Raw genomic sequence first — 13,529 nt, 5'->3', positions numbered from 1 at the left:
GGTGTCACATCTCTCTCAGCGAGATGTGTTAAGATTTGTGGGATCCAGAAGGAATACAGGGCAAGTAATTACCCTTTTAAGTCCTTTACACCTCTAAATATTTAACCATTCTTACAATAATGGCCTTTTCATCTCATTTCAATCCCACTATACTTCAGTCATAACTTCTTTCATTATTCTTATAATTTCATCTATTGTACAGAAGGTGGGTGCGCGCGTGCACGTGTTTGTATGCACATACACCCATATGCACACATAAACAACTGAAAGAAGCAATACCCCTGTTCAAAGTTTACACATAAAGAATGCCAATCCTACATTTATTAGAATTTGAACACTGATACAGAACAGAATTATCAGAACACATTCTGACGGCAGAATTTATAATTTATATTCAATTAATATAATATACAGTTAGTCCTCAACCTACTACTAGTAGTTTAATGTCCGTTTGAAAATACGACGGACCTCCCATGACTACATGGTCCCAGATTTGAAGTCCTCATGGCTGCCCCCGCCCCGTGATCATGTGATCACATTTTGGACACTTGGTAACTGGCTCGCATTTACAGACATTTGTAGCATCCTAAGATCACATGACTGAGATTTATAACTTTTTTTTTTTTTGCTGGAAACTGGTATTTATTTAGAGGTTCCACCCAAGAATACCCATTATGGAAAATGGGTATTGTGGAAAATGGATTCACTTAACTGTTGTGTTTGTTTAACGATTGTAACATTTGCTTAATGACTGCCACAAAAAAATCAGAAAATCGGGCATAGTGTTGTTGGGATCCACTTAACAATCCGCATGACTTACTACTATAATTCTAAGTTCAATCAGGGTCACTTGTCAAGGACTATCTGTATTTGGAACCATCTCTTGGCTGGAAAAAATTGAATAATGGAATCTCACCCATATAAAACCTTATATTTTGTTCTTTACTCATTGCTTTTCTCCCTTATAATATTCTAAGACCAGTCCCACATTCAATAGCAAACACTAGTGTTCCAACTCATTAAATAATCTTGCTACGATGAAAAAAATCTTAACCAGCAAACAGCATTTTGAGTAAATTAAAAGCATTGACAATACGTTCTACATACCCCCCAATTTTTAGCTTTGGCAGTCAACCTGACTTCCCTTATCAGTAGAGATACTTTTGAAGTGGTTGGCGGCCTTCCATCCATAGCTCAAATAAATGAGTCCCTTCTTATTATCATAGCCTTGAAAAGAATCTCTTCATCATGTTATACAAAGATAAATCCTTAATCAGATTATATTTAACCATCTTTCAAGCTGTTTCTAATAGCAAACAAATTTAACAACAGAGGCTGAAAACAGACTTCTGAAAAGCTTCACAAGACCTAAATATATAAATTGCTTCTGGAATTTATGAAAGTTAATCATGTAAAAGGAAACTGATGACAAAGGATGACAGGCAGAAGGCATGAACTATCTTGGTAACATCTTCATTTTAAAGCAAGAGAATTTGTTGTGGCCTGCTAAAGACTAAATTATCCATTTGTTTTGCATTTGTTTTATAGAAAATTTAAACTATTCTTTGATGCATTGTTGAAAGAATCAAGAGGCGGCCACTTTTCCTCATGGAATCCATGACTATGTCAGGGTTCATTAACTGTCAATAACTGTGACAGGATGCATCTTTCCTTCCCTGCGATAAGGGTTAAGGCATAACTGTGCCTCACACAGACCTTATCACATTCACAGGCCCATGTAGCGGGAAGGCCCGATTATAGTGGCAGGCATGTCTTAGAACTATCCTTGCAAGGGAGTTGCTTCATCTGGCACACTAGCAGTTCATTTTTTTCAGCTTCTCAGTTGATCATGACCATGCTTCACATTTAGTATTAGCAATTCTCTAAACATGTTGGTGTGATCTGAATCAAAATCAACTTTTGGAACTTGTAAACCAGGCATAATTGTAAACTTCTTTTCTCAGGCTTTACTAGGCTCCTGTAATAAGCCACTTATTCATGCTTACTTGTTTATTAACACTGATTTGCATATATGTACATTAAGTATCTGTCAGAATCCAATTATATTTCATCTTTAAATTATCAAATATAGAAACTCCCAATTCTGCCTTCTCTGGATTCTGCCATAAGAGGGAGAGAAGGGGGAGAACAAAGGGGCTTTATGGCCCTCACTTCCTTCTTTACACTTCAAAGAGCTAAATGCTGAATGTGTGTTTATTGTAACCTCGAAGTGTTAGCATACCAAAGGAGAGTAATTGCCTTTCATGTAGTTATCTGAAGTCTCCATCCAGACGGAAGAAAGAAGAAAGGGAGTGGAATTGTGATACTTGAAACTATCACTGGAAGGGGGGTTGATTGGGTGGGACTACTGGGGAACCCCTTAAAACCTTGAATGGGAGAGCTTGGGACCCCAAGTCCTGTCTAGCATGCCTGCAACCATTTTCTCTTAATAAAGGATTCCTGTTGGAAGAATTATTCCAAGAGTTCTGTCTTCTTAAGATGCAAAGTGGGGTGGGTCCTTACATTAGACAGGACTTGCAAAATTAATCCACCTGGAAGGGAGACCCTTGCCGGGGGATTTTGCAAAAATTTACCATGTCAGACAATGGAGCAAGAGAGGGGGAAAACTCCCTGGAAAGAGAGCCGCTGACCCAGATGGAACCTTGCCATATGTTGGGATCCGAGAGGCCAGTTTCCTCAGGAGAAGAAGTGGTGGAGACCCAGGACCACAAGCCTCGCTGGTCGATGGGCGTTGGAAAGAAAAGTGAGTGGGGAAAGGAATCAAGAAAGGTGACCCTGAGACGGGGGACCAAGCAACCAGAATGGAAGCAGGAGATGGAGAAATCCCTGCACGCAAGTGAAGAGGGAGGAAGCTGGGCACCGTACTCAGACTGGATCCTAGAGAAAGCTATTGACCTGATGAAGAGAACTCTCAGCTCCCTAGGAGAGGAGAATACTGAGCCCTACGGCCGCCCCAGTTCCTGGAGCCGCAAAGGGAGAGACACCGAGGGGGACATGGAACCTGCAACCCCAGGGACATCTACTGATCCAGGAGCCCCCACCCCCTACCGGACCACAGATGGCAATCTGGACGGAAGACACTACCACCCACAACGGAGGCACCGATCCATTCCAAGACGTCCACCGTTGGAAGTGAAATTCAAAGGGGAGCCAACACGCTTGGGGTTTTTCCTAACCCAAGTCCTCAGCTACATGGAGGAATATGGGCAGGATATTCCCAGCGACAAAGCCCGCATCCGGATCGTGCAATCTGCCCTGGATGGACCAGCTGCAGATTGGGTAGTGAACTTGCATGACTCCAATGCCCCAGAACTCAGTAACTTCAACCGTTTCATGTCCTCTTTGAGAAGACGATTTGAAGACCCCCTGGCTGATCGCAAAGCCCGTGAAAGAATAACAACGATGAGGCAGGGCAAACGCCCAGTGGCTGAGTATACACAAGAATTCCGGGCCATTGCCAGCAAACTGAATTGGCCAGAAGACATCCTCCTTGGCCGTTTCAAAGACGGACTAAACTATGATCTATATGATGCTTGCCTGCCCCGAGGGGACCCACATCGACTTGAGGAATGGTACGTCTTGGCAGAGGAAGCAGAGATCGACATATTGAAGAGGCACCGCCGAGGAAAACAATGGAGCCGCCCCCCGCCTGAGCTGACACACCAACCGGTGAAATCATCGGATACAGCCAAGAAGCAAATGGGGTGTTTCAAGTGCGGAAGAGAAGGGCATCGAGCTGTAGAATGCCGCTCAAAGGCCCCCCAGCACAACCCAGACAGATCCCCAATCAACAAAACCGGAAAGTATTCAGCTAAGCCAAAAGAAACAGCCATGAGAATGATGGAAATTGCAGAAACCCCCACCTCTGCTCACCAAGGGGAAAGAACTCCAGCCTACACCACAGGGCCGGTGGATGCCTCAGATGACAGCTCGGAGGGCGAACCCCTGGTAAGTGGATGCATCACACCCATCTTCAAAACAGTGACTATATTAATCCCCCCCATGCCCGAAGCTGTGAAGGTGAAAGCCTTAATAGACTCTGGCTGCACCCGCTGCCTCATTAGCCCAACACTAGTGGGGAATCTGGGCATCCCATCCAGGAGACTGGAACAACCAATCTCATTTGGCCAGCTAGATGGATCCATAGCAGGGGGGGTGCCAGCTACCCTAGCCACTCTGCCAATACACCTCTCCCTGGGCAACCATGAAGAGGACTTAACGTTTGTGGTGACCCCAGGTATGGAATGCCCAATGATTCTAGGGATGGAATGGTTGAAAAAATGGAACCCCTGGGTAAATTGGAGGACGACAGAAATCAAATTCCCGAAGGGGGACCCTATGGACTTAAAACCCCAAGGGAGGCTACCAGAATCAAGAATAGAAAAAGCATCCATAGGAGAGGAAAAAAGATTAACAGAAATACCAGAGGAATATAGGGACCTTGCTGAAGTCTTCAGTGAGGAGAGGGCAAATGAGCTTCCCCCCCACCGACCCACAGACTGTACCATTGAATTCAAGCCTGGGGCAAAACTCCCGAAGCCCAGATTATACTCCATGAGCCCAAAGGAGAAGGAGGAAATGGAAAGATTTATAAAAAAAAACCTGGAGAGAGGTTTCATTGAACCAGCTAAGCCTAAAGTGGCTGCCCCGGTCCTTTTTAGAGAGAAGAAGGATGGCTCTTTACGTTTATGCGTGGATTATAGGGCCCTGAACACAATCAGTGAAAGCAACCTATACCCGCTGCCCCTCATGAAAGACATGCTGTCACACCTATCGAAAGGGAAAATTTTTTCTAAACTAGACTTAAGGGAAGCTTACTATCGCGTGAGAATCAAGGAAGGGGACGAATGGAAGACTGCATTTAACTGCCCCATGGGGTGCTATCAATTCAAAGTCTTGCCATTTGGATTACAAGGGGGCCCTGCAGTCTTTATGCAACTAATCAATGACGTTCTAAGGGAGCACCTGTTTAAGGGGGTCCTTGTTTACTTGGACGACATTCTTATCTTTACCGAAACAAAAGAAGAACACGTCAAACTTGTCAGAGCGGTTTTAAAGAAGCTGCGAGCCGCTCACCTATATGCCAAACTCTCAAAATGCGAATTCCACCAGGAAAGGATAGACTACCTAGGCTATCGCATATCCCCACAGGGCATTGAAATGGACCCAGAGAAGGTCAGAGCAGTATTAGAATGGGCACCACCCCGCACAAGAAAGCAACTACAAAGTTTCCTGGGCTTTGCAAATTTTTACCGCCAATTCATCCCCTCATTTGCACAGATAGCCTTGCCCCTCACTAACTTACTAAAAACGAAGGGAACATCCTCAGTAAAACCTAGCCAGCCACTAACATGGACAATGGAGTGCCAAGCAGCGTTTGAGAGACTAAAGAGACTTTTTTCTGCCGAACCAGTACTAAGGCACCCAGACATGGACAACCCTTCATAATACAGGCAGATGCAAGTGATGTGGCAGTGGGGGCTGTGCTATTACAAGAAAATGATGATGCAGTATTGCAACCCTGTGCATATACATCCAAGAAACTCACGGAAACAGAACAGCGCTGGCCCGTATGGGAGAAGGAGGCTTATGGGATACGTTGGGCATTACTCACATGGCGACAGTTCCTGGAAGGCAACAAAATCCCCTTCCAGGTGTGGACTGATCACAAAAATTTGGAAGCCCTGAAAACTTCCAGGAAACTCAATCCCAAACAAGCCCGCTGGTCCCAGCATTTTCACCAATTCCAATTTAAGCTCAAACATTTACCAGGAAGAAAGAACTTCCTGGCAGATGCACTATCTCGCATGCCCCAATATAACAGCGCACGAACCACAGACTCTAGACCAATAATGGCAGAGTCACAACTGGCAGCACCAGTAACCACAAGAACCCAAGCCAAATTAAAACCACAACTGGACAGCCAAACTGGAATTGAATTCAGAAAAAGTTTGGAAACAGATGATTGGTTCCAGAAAAACAAAAATGTGTGCACAATGAAAGACGGGTTGCCTTGGATAGGGGAAAAGTTATATATACCAACAACTCAAAGAGTAACTTTCATGCACCTTTGCCATGACACAAAATCAGCAGGGCATTTTGGATTTGTAAAAACTTTACATTTAATTAAACGGCAATTTTGGTGGCCATCCATGAAAAAGGACATTGAAAGTTATATAGCCAGTTGTCCAAAATGTGCCACGGCAAAGAGGTTGCAAGGGAAAGTGCCAGGACTATTGCAAACAGTGGCAAGTCCCTCAGCCCCCTGGAGAGAAATAGCCATGGATTTTATAGTGGAATTGCCAGAAAGCAATGGGAATACTGTGGTCTGGACGGTCACAGACTTGTTTTCCAAACAGGTGCACTTTATCCCTTGCCAAAAGATTCCCACTGCAAAAGCCTTAGCAAAACTTTTCATCCAACACATTTACAGATTGCATGGGGCACCCCAACGCATCATCTCTGACAGGGGGGTGCAATTTACGTCTGCATTTTGGAAGGAATTTTTATCCCTCTTAGGAACCACTCAGGGACTGACATCTAGCCACCACCCTCAAGGAAATGGGGGGGCTGAAAAAATGAACTCAGTACTTAAGCAATATTTAAGATGTTTTCTTAGTTTCCAGCAGACCGAGTGGGCGGACTTACTCCCCTTTGCAGAAGTTGCCTACAATAATGCAGTCCACTCCAGCACAGGTTACACTCCTTTTCAAATAGCCACCGGTCAAAGTTTCAACCCCATGCCAGAATTAACCCCAAACGAACCAACGATCCCCTCGCTGAAAGAATGGATGGAAAAATTACAAAACACCTGGCCAATAGTCAGAAAAGCACTAGATGAAGCTAGGCAGGCTTACAAAACACAAGCCGATAAAAAAAGGGTTGAGCCTACACCATTCATTATAGGAGAGATGGTGTACTTATCTACAAAATACCTAAAGTCCCTACAGCCCTGTAAAAAACTTGGACCAAAATACATAGGACCTTTTCCAATTAAAAGAATCATAAATCCAGTAACAGTAGAATTAGAATTACCCAAAAATCTCAGGCAAATACACCCAATTTTTCATTGCAGCTTGCTGAAAAGAGAGCATCAGTCACCTCTACGGCCAAAAATCCCCCCCCCCACCTCCAATCATGGTGGAGGGTGAACAACACTTCGAAATAAAGGAAGTCCTTGACTCTAGGAGATATCATGGAGCAACTCAGTACCTAGTTGCCTGGAAACACCTCCCTCCCTCACAAAATGAGTGGGTCCATAAACGTCATGTCAGAGCCCCGAAGCTATTGAAGAAGTTTCACACAGAGTATCCTAACAAGCCTGACTAAATTTTATACTTGTGTTTTCTTTCAGGTGGATCTCTCTTATTGTTAAGAGGGGCCGGATGTCAGAATCCAATTATATTTCATCTTTAAATTATCAAATATAGAAACTCCCAATTCTGCCTTCTCTGGATTCTGCCATAAGAGGGAGAGAAGGGGGAGAACAAAGGGGCTTTATGGCCCTCACTTCCTTCAGTACACTTCAAAGAGCTGAATGCTGAATGTGTGTTTATTGTAACCTCGAAGTGTTAGCATACCAAAGGAGAGTAATTGCCTTTCATGTAGTTATCTGAAGTCTCCATCCAGACGGAAGAAAGAAGAAAGGGAGTGGAATTGTGATACTTGAAACTATCACTGGAAGGGGGGTTGATTGGGTGGGACTACTGGGGAACCCCTTAAAACCTTGAATGGGAGAGCTTGGACCCCAAGTCCTGTCTAGCATGCCTGCAACCATTTTCTCTTAATAAAGGATTCCTGTTGGAAGAATTATTCCAAGAGTTCTGTCTTCTTAAGATGCAAAGTGGGGTGGGTCCTTACAGTATCTTTCACTTATTAATGTTTTTGCTTATTAGATGCAAGCTCTACATTATATATGCATTTATCCCTCAAGATGCAAACTCTCATAAATTATGTCATAAATGAAGAACAGCACAGAGGCAATAAAGTTTGCTTCTAGATGCTTACGTTGTCTCTTTATTTTTATTGTCCCTATTTTTTAAATGTAAGCAGCTCAGAGTCACATAAAGTTGGATGACCTCTAAATTGTACTAAATAAATAAATAAGAACAGAACTACAAGGAAACACAAAGGAAACAGGTATTGTCTTTCAGGCTCTGACAAGTTATTTAGCAATTTTATAAACATCCTTATAAACATAGCTTTAAAGCTTATTCAGGATAAAACATGGATGAAAACAGAAGATGAATAGCCAATGAACATATAAATATTCATAGCTCTACTCAAATGTTTTCTAGTATTTATTTATTTATATATTTATTTATTTATGAGACTTATATACCGCTTTAAGTGCAAGCACTCTCTAAGCGGTGTACACCAGTAAGCAATGTATATATATATTTACATTGCCCCCAACAATCTGGGTCCTCATTTTACCTACCTCAGAATGATGGAAGGCTGAGTCAACCTTGAGCCGGTGAGATTTGAACCGCTGACCTGCTGAATACAGTCAGCTAAAGACTAGGTTATTGCAAATGCACATGCAAAAGTGACTTTAATTTGTGTAACATGAGATTTTGTATATCTTCCCCCAAGGACAACATTAATAGAAAAGGACTATCCTTCATAAACAAATTAATTTCAGTTACCTTACATATCGTATAATATATCTCCATCTAAATGAGATAAAAAAATCCATGCACTTGGAAACTATCCAAATAAGACAGTATTATTATAAAACTACATAAAATCACAAACAAGCAGAAAAATTTACACTATAAAAATATGAACCCAAAAGCCTACAATTAAAATACATAAAGGATACATGGCATCAGCCATTAAAATCCAACAGCAAATTAAGTACCGCAACAAAAGATTTCTTATTTTATAAAATTACACTGGTAATATGTTTTAAATGGAAATTATTAGCAAAGAAGCAAATAAAGTGATGAAACTAGAATTTTCTTAATTGTTGGATCACTTGTAGCTAATCAACTATGATGTAGTTTGACACAATTACTTCAAAGAGTTTCCCCCTGATTTTATAACTACTTTTACACAGCTAATGTTTGTTATTACTATTATGAGCCCAAATTAATCCACTTTAGAATGAAGATTTCTTCACTAAAGCTTATGGATCATAACCTATTATGCTGCTCCAGTGAGGTTAATAGATAGACACTTTTCAACTTTCCAGTCTAGGGCTGAGAGAAAATGACTAGGTCAAAGTCACCTAGCCAGGTTTCCTACATAACACTTGGGTCTCTAGTGTCACTTCATTTTATAATTTGTTCTGTAGTTAAACAGGTTAGCTACTTGCTTGTTAACAAATCTGCCACTTATGAGCTTTGATACTCGGCCTTTATCAGTTGCCTTGTGCTAGTTCACACTTTTCAGATTGATCGTAACACTAAAGGAAGTTTCCAGCAAAGAAGACAATCAGGAGAGGTTATGGGTACAGTCACATAGCATTTCCATTTCACATATCATATGTCACTTGAGGAAAGATTCCCCAGGAGAGACTGATACAAAGAGCTATAGAGTAGCGACACACAACAAGCCGAAAGCGAGTTTATATATGAAACTGTCTTGGCGTTTGACCAAGTTGGCAGGGTTGTTACTTAGATACTAAAATCATGCTTTTTGTTTCCTGACAAGTAACAGCTCCTGCCTAGGCATATTTGAGCAGGGAGGGGGGAAGAGAGAAAGAAAATGTATTATTAGGTAGAAAATGAATAATGAAATAGTTATACCTATATTTAAAATTACATTGTAGCTATTCTAAAATTTAATGCAGATAGCAAACCTATTTTAAATCCCCATGATAAGTTACTGTATTTTTTTGTTTTTATAGCAATTTCATAGTTACTTCAATTAAGAAATTAAGGTACTGTGATCCTCCTGGGTTTTACTGAACTCTGACATTGGCCAACTTGGCCCAGAAAAACTGACAATTTTAGTAAAGAAGATTTTTTTAAAAAACACTCAACTATCAGTTACTGCATATTTGCTTATAAGCAAGCCCCATTGATCTTATTCTCAAGAACAAATATATTAGTTTTCAGCCTCCTTTGACTCTTCCCTCAATGTCTAGTAGAACAAAATTTCAAAATAGCATCTTATTTTCCTAAATACAGGTAGTCCTCGACTTAGGACCACAATTGAGCCCAACATTTCCGTTGCTAAGTGAAACACTGGTTAAGTGACTTTTGCCCCATTTTACAACATTTCTTGCCCCAGTTGTTAAGTGAATCACTGCAGTTAGATTCTTTGAAAACACACTCTGTGTCAGATGCCGTTGCTGTCCCTACATTTTTTAACACTAGTGCTGATTATAGCAAAAATGAATTGTTTTGCTTATATATAAACAAGGTCACGAAATGCTACTTTAGATTTGGCCCCAACATGAAAAGTGAGTATGTTCAATTCTTCATTGTTTATGTATTTTTATTAAGTAAAAAAATGAAATCAGAGCATAAAAGAATAAATAGAAAATGAAAGGTCTCATTAAAAGAAAACAAGCAATGCAACTTGCTAAATCAACAACAACAAACTCAAAATTGTTGCTGTGCCTTGGAACAATTATGACTAGCTCAGACTACAAATAATTAGCTCAAAACAGTGAAAACTGTTTCTCTAAAAAAAATATGTTTTCACCAGCTACTGAATACAGCAAGCACAGAGAGAGCCAATGGACCTTCCTTAGGACGTTATTCCACAACCTTGATGCCAGGATAGAAAAGACCTCTGCAGACATCCCTCTGGTCATATAGACAGAGAAAAAGAAGGGCAGACTCCATGTTAAAAGATACCGGTAGTAACTTTTAAAATATCTAACCTTGCCACATTATGAGTTTAACATTCTTCAAATCAACACAATAAATTGAGCCAGAAGCAAATTGGCAGCTAAATGAAAAATAACATGACATCAGAGTGACATGTTCCAACCTGCATGCTCCAATCAGCAGCCAGGCAGCTGCCTTTTGAACCAAATTATGCATTAAACACAACTAGACAAGAAACAATAGTGGCCAGGTGCCCATCTACATTTGCTTCAGCCATGTCTGGAGCCATAAAGAAGTGCACGTCACAATAAAATCATTACCTTTTTGAAAAGTCGTCCAGAGTCTTCACTGACTTGAACAAACCGAGGGATTATATTGTTCAGATAGATGTCACTCAAAGTAGTGTGGTCCCTGCTCTCTCTCTTCACCTGATTTAAGAGGAGGTTCCAGCAATTGACCGGAGAAAGAACATTTTGATCCTTCCTACAGGAGAAACAAAACCATAATATGACTTTTCACCCAGTGTATTATTTTACACAGTGAAGTTTTCAAATACAAACATTGATGCAGTTATCAGGGAAGTGAGGGAAAATGTTGGTAAACCATCATCCTATAATCAAGACATGAATAGACAATCTACAAGAACTGTAAAAAAAACACCAACAAACCTGTAGTCCCTTTGATATTCATTATTTTTACCCAAAAGATATCCAACTATTAGCTACTTGCTAGCTTATATGAAGTCATAACAAAAAAAAAAAAAACTGCTAGCCACCAAGCTTTCAAAAATAAAAGAATAAAACAGTAATGTAAGAAAGAATATGATTAAATGTGGCACGTCCTATAGGATAATGACCTTTACACAGAAGTATCATCAGAGTTTTGTTTGGGTTTGTCATACGGATAATCAAAAGGTTTATCACTTAGTGAAGAAACATTGAATGACACGCAAGGAGGAAGTTAAAGGCTGCAAGCTGATGACCTTGTGAACTGTAGTTTTCCAGAAAGTGAACGCTCAGGGAACAGAAAGTAGCATTGTACTCTTCTCAGAACATAGCCATGCCCCATTCCCATCATAGTAACCATGAAAATTATCTCATGACAGGATATTACACAAATATTCACTCCATCATCATTTATCTCAACAACAAAGAAAAAATATTGACAAGAAACTTTTAAAGAGAGGCCAGTTTCCAGCATAACCATCTCTGACCAGCATAAACAACTGTCCTGTGAGCTTTTAGGGTATAAATGGATTATTATTACTATTATTTGGCCATGAGGATAAAGCAGGGGTCCCCAATCTTTCTGGGTTGGCGGCCCGCTGGGAAAGAGAGGGGCAGGCACCTTTATGCTAATGTGGATGCATGCATGTGTGCGCGAATCAGGCTGCAAGCACACGTGCTCCACAAATAGGGCTGCTAGTGCCGGAACGCGGTTTACCAGCACGAGGTGCGCAACTCGGCTAGCACTGACACAAATCTCACAGCTCAACTAGCGCCAGCGTGAGTCTCGTGGCTCAGCTAATATCAGTGCGAGACTTGTGGTTCGCAGCTTGGCTAGCGCGTAGCTAGTGCTGGCATGAGGCTCAGCTGGCACCAATGCAAGGCTCATAGCTTGCCGCTCCACTAGCGCCGGTGCAAGGGGTGAGCATGCGTGCGCACTTGCCAGCCACTCATGTGGCCCATATGTTGGAGACCTCTGGGGTAAAGTATTTATATGGCACATTTTTCAGATGTAATACTATCTAAAATAGCCTCACTCAACCTGATGTCCACTTGAGGTGATGGACTTTAATTCTGATAATTCCAGGCTTACATAATCTTTAGCTAACAGTTGTAAGAGATAGAAAAGGTGTAAGGAAAGTTCAGCAAAAATAAATGAATAAATAAATCTAAAGTTTTTAAATGTCTTTAATTTAATTGTCTTTAAATGTCTTGTATATGCCCCAAAATATTTAATTTGAAGTTAATCAATTTAAGTCCAATGTTTGTCCTTCAAAGATCAAGAAAGATCTTTACTATCCTCCATGACTGCATAATACTGCTATAAAGAGTAGTAAAAGTTTTCAAGTCTTCAGAATATCCTCCTGAAATCTCAATCTCTGTCTCTCTCTCACACACACACTCACTCACTCACTCACTTTCTGAAACACCAGTTATTCTACTTTCATGACTAACATTCAATTCCTTACTTAGTTATATTTTATATCACATTTCAGTTCACACATTTTTCCACTACAGTGCAAATTGAATCCCACCCTCCTAAACAAGTAAAGCACATTCACACATACATATCCACCAGGCTCCTCCTTCAAGGTAAGCAATGCAATCCCAATAAATAAATGCCACTGTGAAGTGAATAAATAAAAGACAGTGCTCCTAGAAATATCAGAAATATAAATGAAATTTGATTTCCACAGTTATTTCCAAAGCAAAACAACACAAAGCAAGACTGGATCTGCAGTAAGATGCAGGTTAATTTTATTTAAACAAAACAGCAAAATACAAGAATCCTATTTTCAAAGCAGCTGATTTGGCAGAGTTTATTGATGAAAAATTGCAATCCGGGTTGCTTCAGGAATTCATATATAAAGGAAGTGAGACAGTTTGATTGATTCAAAGCAACCATTAGTTCTAATTGCCAAAAAGAAGTAGTGCGTTCAAGGAGAAATACTTTTATTCTGTGGTTTTGTGTTTGTATGCTGCTATTGCACAGAAAAGT

The 13,529-nt window shown here is 40.7% G+C and overlaps 1 protein-coding gene across 2 annotated transcripts in view; it reads right to left on the bottom strand.

The window, feature by feature from the left end:
* The window catches only part of LOC120309589 (SLIT-ROBO Rho GTPase-activating protein 2B), a 112,091-nt gene that overhangs the window by 47,840 nt on the left and 50,722 nt on the right, over positions 1–13,529 (bottom strand). For both annotated transcript variants that reach the window (XM_039346986.1, XM_039346987.1), the window contains exon 3: positions 11,126–11,288. In XM_039346986.1, the coding sequence (XP_039202920.1) occupies positions 11,126–11,288 (163 nt within the window). The remainder of the gene's footprint in view (positions 1–11,125; positions 11,289–13,529) is intronic.

This window comes from Crotalus tigris, unplaced genomic scaffold (assembly GCF_016545835.1).
Source record: "Crotalus tigris isolate CLP2741 ecotype Arizona unplaced genomic scaffold, ASM1654583v1 scf7180000018042.565515, whole genome shotgun sequence".
Classification (NCBI taxonomy): domain Eukaryota; kingdom Metazoa; phylum Chordata; class Lepidosauria; order Squamata; family Viperidae; genus Crotalus; species Crotalus tigris.
Note: the sequence above shows the minus strand (reverse complement) of the source record. Positions and strands in the feature narration are given on the sequence as shown.